The sequence below is a fragment of the Halichoeres trimaculatus genome, unplaced genomic scaffold (assembly GCF_033239565.1).
Source record: "Halichoeres trimaculatus isolate MK-OKI-2021-1 unplaced genomic scaffold, fHalTri1.1 fHalTri1_scaffold_6, whole genome shotgun sequence".
Lineage (NCBI taxonomy): Eukaryota > Metazoa > Chordata > Actinopteri > Labriformes > Labridae > Halichoeres > Halichoeres trimaculatus.
This window is the reverse complement of record NW_027437184.1, coordinates 35,203,591-35,212,948: the sequence shown is the minus strand read 5'-3', so window position 1 is coordinate 35,212,948 and position 9,358 is coordinate 35,203,591. Positions and strand designations below refer to the sequence as shown.

At 39.5% G+C, this 9,358-nt stretch overlaps 1 protein-coding gene across 2 annotated transcripts; it reads right to left on the bottom strand.

Annotated features, from left to right (window-relative positions):
• Positions 1–212: 212 nt before the first annotated feature.
• On the bottom strand, positions 213–8,197 carry LOC141791402 (uncharacterized). Of its 2 annotated transcripts, none has more exons than XM_074671836.1 (2): positions 7,926–8,197; positions 213–2,315 (listed from the first exon to the last, which is right to left on the bottom strand). In XM_074671836.1, the coding sequence occupies exons 1-2, from the start codon at positions 8,026–8,028 to the stop codon at positions 1,144–1,146; spliced, it is 1,275 nt and encodes a 424-aa protein (XP_074527937.1). In that variant the 5' UTR covers positions 8,029–8,197; the 3' UTR covers positions 213–1,143. The 2 variants fall into 2 exon arrangements, with proteins under 2 accessions (XP_074527937.1, XP_074527938.1); XM_074671837.1 differs by lacking the exon at positions 7,926–8,197 and adding an exon at positions 2,403–2,448.
• Positions 8,198–9,358: the final 1,161 nt, after the last annotated feature.

Genomic DNA, 9,358 nt, shown 5'->3' with positions numbered 1-9,358 from the left:
AAAGGCGCTACCTCCGCTGCAGAGCCACAGCTGGCCACAAGGCGCTCGCTGCTCAGTGTATCAGTCCACGCGCGCGGCGTGCTAGATCTAAACAAACGCAGGTAGTCTGCCAGGACGAAGAGACAGGATATGGCCCCGTCTGAGTGCAGAGGAAACCGGCAGACGAGCAGGGAGGGGGTGTTTGGTGCGTGTGCCCTGGGTTTCTGCTGTCTTCCTCAGGAGGTGGATGAATTTGTCCTATCACCCATTAGTCAAGATGATGCCCAATTCAGTCCCCCAGCCATGATCTTATGCAAATAAGAGTTTTTGATAAATTACCAACTGGAAGAAGAAGGTCGGCACCCAAAGCCAGTGGAGCCAGTGGGAATACTGAAAAGTTGGATCTGACAAAACTGTGAATTTTTATGAACCCAAGTCAGACTGCTGAAGGTTGAATGTGAAGCATAACTGTGAAAAGCTATCTAAAAAAGGAAACAAGTAGCAGAATAATCAGGACATAATCCCACTTTCTTGACACAAGAAAAACTTCGACTTAGAAAAATATCTTTCTTACTTAGTTTATCCAGTGTGAAACAACAGAAAGTCCTGTCACCCGGATCCACATGTGAGCACAGTCTGGTAAAAATCACGGGTTCCACAGCAGAATACAGTCTATAAATACAGTAATCTGTCTGGAGACATGCACTCCTTAGATAATGTCAAAGATCGCATGGCAGGTCCCCATGTCCATAATCCAAAACAGACAGGTTGGTTCATAATCCAAAAGCACAAATTAGTGCTGTCCAAGGAGTTTCATGCAGGTCTCAGGAGCCAACGCATATGGCTCAGTGATCCTTGTATCCATACCCACATTTTCTTTCCTGCTTATTTTGCCAGGTGTCCATTCTTTTTGAATTCTTTGGCCTTCTCCGCTGTACAAAGGAGGTGTCCTTGTGCCAGACTGCCAGAATGGCTGAAGGGTGAAATGTGAATTTACATTCTCTCATGTAGAGACTGGATTTGATTTCCTTGAATGCAGCGTGCTTCTTGGCAAGATCAGTGCTCATATCTAGGGAGATCTTGTGGTCCTGGTAAGGTCCTGGTACCAGCCACCTGTTTTTCTATTTGTGGACATAATAGGGTGCATATTTTGCCAATGCAGAATTAGGTGTAACTAAGGTTCACTACCGGTGTGATTATCACAGACTGAATAAATAGCTCAGGAGCTGCTCTCAGTGTGTCTGTTTCACTTGGCTCCCATACCTGAAGTTGTGACATGTGTCTTTTTTGGTGAGTTACCATATGTGAGGTCAGATTTCCTTTTTGGTTAAATCTTTTCCCACATTCAGAGCAGCAGAAAGGTTTTTCTTGGGTGTGGACAAACATATGTGCAGTCAGATTTCCTTGGTAGTTAAACCCTTTCCCACATTCAGGGCAGCTGAAACGTTTTTCTTTTGAGTGAACAAACATATGTGCAGTCAAAGTTACTTTGTGGTTAAATCGTTTCCCACATTCAGAGCAGAGGAAAGGTTTTTCTTGGGTGTGGACAATCATATGTTTAGTCAAATTTCCTTTGTAGTTAAATCTTTTCCCACATTCAGAGCAGCTGAAAGGTTTTTCATTTGAGTGAACAATCATGTGTGCGTTCAGACTTCTATTTTGGTTAAATCTTTTCCCACATTCAGAACAGCCGAAAGGTTTTTCCTTTGTGTGTACTAACATATGTGAGGTCAGATTTCTTTTGTGGTGAAATCCTTTCCCACATTCAGAACAGATGAAACGTTTTTCTTTGCCGTGGACAAACAAGTGTCTGCTCAAATCTGCTTTAAATGTAAATCCTTTTCCACACTCTGAGCAGCTTAAAGGTCTCTTTTCTGGCAGAGAAACCACATGATTGATTTCACCAGGCTCAGGACAAATGTGTGACTGTACAGCTTCTGCTTCTTCTTCAGACTCTGATCCAGAATCTGAGGAGGCTTCGATCTTAACCTCAATCTCTGCTTGAAAATTTCTTTCTGGATCTGAGCTCTTTGCTGGTTCTGGTCTTCCACAGTCCTCTCCACCAGCTGCTGTTTCTATGTGGTCAGTTAGTCTCTGATGAAGCGGTGAGGACTCAGGTTCCTCTTCCTCATTTTCACTCTTCATATGAACTGAAGGAAACAAAACCTTGGTATCAGCCTCCTTCAGTCCTTGAAGCTGCTCTCTTTCCTGATCGATCCACACTTCCTCCTGTTCCTCTTTAATGAGTGAGGACTCATCCTCCTGGTCTGGATGGGGGCTCCTCTCCTGCTTCTCAGGGGGAAGCTCCTCTTTCTTCATCATTAGTAGCTGAACATCTGCAGGACACAGGGAACAAACATTAATGAGAAATTAGATCATCTTCCTGATAGAAAAGCAAATCTGAAAGAAAAAAACTCAATGACCTCAAAGAAGTACTGAAGGTGGAGTTCACCTGTTTACACACACCTGTTAACCAAAGATATGGATTAATACATTTCTAAGTTACAGAGGACTCTCTCACTGGAGCCTAACTCTTTAATATAAACCCACCTTATCCACCTGAACAATGTGGACATTAAATGGTTCCTATTGTCAATGGATCATAACCCATGACTCATACCAAACAGTAAAAAAAACTGGTCCACGCCTTTGTCTCCTCAAGGCTTGACTACTGCAACGCACTCCTCATCGGGACTCCTAGCAAGGGCCTACATAAACTCCAGTGCATCCAAAACAGCGCCGCTAGGATCCTGATGAGGGTGCGGAAGTATGACCACACAACACCCATCCTTCACTCCCTCCACTGGCTTCCGGTCTCATTCAGGATTCAATACAAACTCTCCCTCCTAACCCACCACTGCATCCATGGAAACGCCCCCCCATACCTAAAAGAACTTCTCAAACCACAAACCTCATCACGCCTCCGCTCTGGTAACAACTACCTCCTTCTGCCCCCCAGGACTAAACTGTGTACAATGGGTGATCGGGCCTTTAGCTCAGCCGCTCCTCGCTTGTGGAATGCCCTCCCTGAACACCTGAGGGCTCCACAAACAACAGACTTTTTTAAGAAGGGCCTAAAAACCTTTCTTTTTAAAAAAGCTTTCCCTGAAGGCATTTAACCTCTTTGTAATCTTGTTGTTTTTAACCTTGTTTTATTGTCGCACTTTGAGATCGCTTTGATGAAAAGTGCTCTACAAATAAAATGTATTATTATTATTATCATTATTATTATTATTATTATTATTATTATTATTATTATTATTACCTTGTAGCGGTAAACAAGGATGCTAAAAGCCCACTTCTTCACCTCATCCAAATCCAAGAGGCAACCTCTGACTTAAAGATAAACTTAGCACTCCAATGCAGGAGTGCTAAAAAAAACTGAGTCGAATGTCTGCATGTCATGCTTTAAACTTTTGTGGGTCACACTCCAGCAATCACGGCTACACTACAGGAAATGTTTGACAATTAGCAATTTCCGTTAGATAAAGTCCATAGGATTCTGAGGGACAACACAAGCAACATGTGGAAGGCTATGGTATGGACAGCATGCAAGTGTGGAGCTTAGCTTGCATTGTGCATGCAATGCAGCGGGATGTCAACTAGGGACTTCTTTATTTCAGCCTTTGTGAGAAACAGTATTTGAATTTAACAGAACTTATAACATAATTGTTAAATATTATACAGGCATTATAGATATGCCATACACTAAAATATTTGAAAATTTAAGATAAAGATGATCGTATGTGATTGTTTTTTTATTTCAATAAGTCTTACTTTGCTGGGTGTACAACTGAACCCAGCATGTTTTGTTTTTTTTTAGATTTTTTTTTTTTTACCAGAACATACTACCAAGCAAGGGAAAGATGCACTGGCTAAGGAACTGGAGGAAGATGTGAGGACCACCATCACTGATCAAGCACAGGCTTTGGAGCCACTGGGGAAGCCATGAAAACCTGACAAGTTGCATTTTAATCCCCTAATTGCACTGATTGAACCATTTCAAAGGAGGTTTATGTTTGTTTATTTTTACATGTTATCTGACTAAGGTAGTCAAACTACAGTTTCTTTGTTTCAGCTGAAGCTCCTTGAATATTTTACAGTTGGTTTTACATCCCTAACTGCACTGACTGAACGAGTTAAACTTGGCACTAAACCATTGTAAAAAGCTGATTGCTATTTATCTTGAATGTCTACTAAACAAGAAGGGGAAGCTATTGTTTCTTTTCTAAATTTTAGCTCATTTGTTATTTAATATTTATTTTATTTTACATTATATTTTATATTCCTAACTGCATTATCTAAGCCAGTTACACGTTATATTTTTTTGTGTGTTGTTGACCAAGCCAAAGCAGTTATTGGTTTAAGAATGTTGTACTGGTAGAGTTATTCAGTAACTTAATTTATTTCTGTTCGTTTTTGAAAAATAACAAAAAATTGTTCAAGTTCAAATTCATCAAGTCTGATGAACAAAAGAATGATTCCAGTCTTTTCCACACAATGAAACATACCATTTGTTAGGTAACCCAGTGCTGTTTTTCTGTATTGGTATCAGTTGATACTAACCTCTAATAGTGGTACTGGAGGTGAAAAAAGCGGTACCTTCCTAACTATCATATAAGCATGTTTGTTATACTCTTCCTCTTAAACCGTGTTATGCTTATATGATGTAGAAAGGTCTGAGCAATACTGAATGATTTTTTACTGATAATAATGAGCAGATCAGCTGATTTGTCTAATACTAGAAGGGAGTACAGATTCAATCCTACGAACAAACTACTATAAGGTGAGATTTATTTCATTCATTTTAAGTGTCACCAAAGAGCCCTCATTTAATTCTAATTTGATTTTTATCATTGAGTTCTTTAATGAACTTCAAAAACCTGTATTTCATGCATTGTATTGCCTCTTTAAGGTTATTGTATTGACATTGTTTTCACTGTTGTAAGAGTCTTGTGTTAGTTTGATGTGCTCTTTTTCCTTCACTGATGGACGGTCATTAAAGGCATCATGACACACAGCACAAGTCTTTCCCACAGCTCTCAGGATTGTATTAAGTTTGTAGTAACTGCCGTTGGGGTTTAACAGTTCAGAAGAGATAGATAAGGTGTTACACTACTTAATCTTTTCTATAGATGCTTCTCTTACTTCTCTTTGTAAGTCGGCATTGATCGGCAGATTTAGCAAAAGCCTAAATGATGATCTGCATGGTATCCCAGCCAGCTTCAGCGGTCTTGCCAGTGTGACTGGTATTTCCTCTGCCTCATGTTTTCATATTTCATATCATGTTTTCATATTTCATATCATATTTTTTGTCATTTTCCCTCAAGTGTTCTGCTGATTTTCTTTCATGGACACATTTTGAGAAAACTTTTCCAGGGGTTTTAAAAACATTTTACCCGGTGAAATAAATGAGAAAGGGCCTCTGCCGCAACCTGTGTTCAGAAGCTCAATCAGGGGTTTTCAGCTCAGGGAGGGAAAAGGGGAGACACAGCAGCGGAGCTGTCTGCAGCTGGACCTTTCATTCATTATGCATGCAAATGAATGCACGCAGTACTACAGACGTGAATCGTGTGCCAAATCAGTCAAAAACAAAGTAATCTAACACTGTTCACAGCCAAAACAACAGTTTGCTATCTACGAACATGATGTGGTAATGTGTTTGTTTTATATTAACTGGCTGAGCGAGCCAGTGGAGTGTGTAGTCAGCTGGCCCAGAGCCTTTCATATGCACATCAGGGCCAGCAGGCCAGTTACTATGTCAAATGTAGCTTCCAAAATCACATCCAGTAGGCAAAGCCCCTCCAGCAGGTGCACTTCTGATGTAACTTTGTTTTTATTAGTGCGCCAAAAATAATGTACCAGCATCATGTCTGTTTTTTCGCGAGTGAGAATAGAAACACTATGTAATGGAGCCTTTGTGATTCAATAACTGTGACGTATTGGATCATAGTTAATAGTAAAACCAGCTAATTTCTGCTTACCTCGTCGGAAGTTGTTGACAGGGCATCAACAGACTACACAGAGGTACAGGTGAACATGTGCAGATTTTAGCACTTCTGCATAGACAACTTTTTAGTGGTCTATGCATTGTCAAAAATATTTCATAAAAAAGTTGGTTTGGGGCAGAGGTTATGACCAAATATGGGCACAGTATAGAGAGTAAATAATAAGTGAACCTATCAATGATGGTTAACAGAGAAGGATTTATGTTCAAAGTAAAACTGTGGTATGTTATCAAACAGAGAACCAGTATTTTTAGTAAATTTAAAAAAAATAAAATCATTAGCATTCTGATATATTTGGAACAGTTCTCTGTCTGGACGTACTCTTCTGTCTCTTTTATTATAACCCAGGTCTTAGTGGTGTGTGTTCTTTCTTTGATTTGGGAAGTTTTCTAGTTTCATGAAACAAGTTCATGTCTTTATATTTCACAGTGTGGTGAGTGTCAAAGGATAATGCGGTCAAAAACATCGAGTAACTTGTGTGTTTAAAATCCTCTTTGGGGTACACACTAGATTTTGCCACTAAAATGTCTGTTCACGGAATGTTTGTCCACTTGTTGATGTTTTCATCCACTCACTGAATCCTCACTAACCCAAGACTTGTTCACCATCCATCAAAGTGGCATTGTTTAGGTCAAGTGGCATTGTTTTGTCTCTTCGTCCTGGCAGACTACCTGCGTTTGTTTACATCTGGCAAGCCAGGTGCGCGGACTGATACACTGAGCGGCGAGCGCCTGGTAGCCAGCTGCGGCTCTGCAGCGGAGGTAGCGCCGTTTTACGACACGATGAGAACTAGAGCCTTATTTAGCGGTGTTTTTGTGTGAAAGTAACACGCTGAAAATTCTCTGAATAAAGCGTGAATGCAGACCCATATCAAACTTTTTTGGTGGGAGTCCGTTTATTTGTGTTTTTGGTCTAGTAAAATATGGCCCCGTCTGAGGAAACCGGCAGACGAGCAGGGAGGGGGTGTTTGGTGCGAGCGCTCTGGGCTTCTGCTGCACAAAAACACTGCTGTAGGGGTAATTTCTGTCCTAAACCTTGTGATAGGACCAAACTTGTTACATCCCAGAGTATCACTTTAAGGAAATACTTATATTTGTTTTAATTTTTTATTATTCACTATTGTGATATGTTCTGTTTAAAAAACCATTTATCTTTAATATGCAAGGGGTTTAAGAGACATAACTACGGGGAAAAGTTTTTTTTTATTTTGTAAAGGGAAAAATGCAAATATAATACTGTTACAAGAAACTCATTCAAAGCCAGAAGATTGTAATTTTTGGTGCAAACAATGGGGAGATGAGATGTATTTATGTCGTGGCACTTTAAGATCAGCAGGGGTTGCTGTTTCACTTAAAAACTTTTAGGGGAAGGTCGTCTCTCAACATAAAGATGAACATGGTCAAAAAAAAAGACAAAGAGGAAAATACTATCTGACCAGTGGAAGGCAGTAATACAACAAGGAAGGCTTTTCAGTAACAATAACACAATAGCAGGTAAAGACAAGCTGCCATGTGTTGCACCACAGTTAGCCTGTTAGCATGAAAGATATTCAACCTGTGATGGTTCTGATTGTGATGTATTGCCCTAAGGATGGATTTGTTGTTATTTGAGAGGAGTGGTGAAGCCGTTTCAAAAAGCCTGATACAGCTTCGGCTGGTGAAACCACTGTGCGGTCTGAAGCACGAAGAAGGCAGAATGAGCCGTTTGATTGGCGACTTTCAGCTCGATACATCCTCCTCAAACTATTGTAGATAAGAAATAAATACTTATCTAATGATAAGAGTTGTACCCAGAGTTTGTATCTTGAGTTTGTGTCCGACGCAAAGCTGATATTTGTCTTTGCATGAGTTAAATTGTATGAATTCAGAGCTTACGTCTATAAACTCAGCTGCTGGCTCGTTTCCCCGGAAAGTTATCGCACACATTTCAGAAACCTACCTGCTTTGTGCAGCTTTATCTCAGGGATTAAAATCACATCCAGTAGTTTTCTTTGGCGCTGGAGCTCCTCTTCATATCCACTCGTTGTTTTTTCTTCATCCATATCTCTGCTAACCGCAGTGAGCAGCCGCCGCTCCAATGAATCTTTGAGATCCTGAAACCTGGACACGTCCTCACGTCCAAGAGTCAGAGGAGAAAATGAAAACAAAATGCTGATATCTTTCTCCGTGGTGATTTTCAGAGTAGGCTGACTGTTGGTATCTTAGAGGGAGATTTCTTCTTCTGTCTGGATAGAGGGTAGTTGGCATCCGCGATTGTTACATTACCGCCACCTACTGGATAACATTGGTTTATCAGCACCAAAAGGGTGACTGAAGCTGTGTGCCCTTTCAGGGGCTGGTGCCTTTTTTTTAAATCATAATGATTGAATGATATTCACATGTATTCAACATCTTATATTTGCTTATGTTTCTGAATGTTGACCCTAAGTTGATTCTGACTTCCAACTTCCAGGGGCAAGACACAAAATATAACAGAATTTTCATCTTTTTTCCCCTTTGTCCTGCATCCCATAATGTAGCTATATTTGTGTTATCTGAACAGTCTTTAAGGCTTTTGTGTTTCATGAGCTCTTAATAGAGACAGTATAGATTTTTATCCATTATTATTATTAGTAGTATTTTATATGGATGTCGTAAATTTCCAACAAAAGTAATAGATAAATAAAATCAATACAAAAATCTCATATCTGCAATTCGCCTGTACATCAAAAACACCAAAAACAATTCCATAACAAAAGGAGAAGTCTGTCGTAAATGTGTCCTGGTAAAAATTGACATTTGTGATCAGAATACCTCTGTGGATCGTAGTGATGGGAAACTCGATTCTTTTTACTGAGTCGAGTTTAAATAAGTCACTCACCAAAGTGAATCAGGTTTTTGAGTCATTTGAGTCACTAGAGTCAGTTACCCAGAAAGTGCATAGAAATCTATATTTCAGAGAGATTCATACCAGCAAAATGACTGAAAAGGACAATTAATACACTCCAATGTGAAAAAAAGAGTGAAAGATCAACATATATTAATAAAACTTTTATTTTTCACAAATAAAATAACATTAAATTAGATAAATATAACTGAGAAAAATTACAAAGTTCAAACAGTGCAATATTAGAAAAAATAACTATGTACAATAAATCTAAAGTAAAATAAAGCCTCTTGACAAATATGAAAATAAACGGAAATAGCTTAAACAATAGTGAAATAAAAATAAAGTGTCAGCAGTCATCAAAAAGTCACCCCTCCTTTAAAATGAATTGTCCTCACAACAAATTGGCATTCAGGAAAATGATCTCACGAACCTTTCCAGGACTGAGATGATAATGCAACGTACGTTCGAGCTGGCGAGTGACTCGTATGAGTCATTCTGTGAGT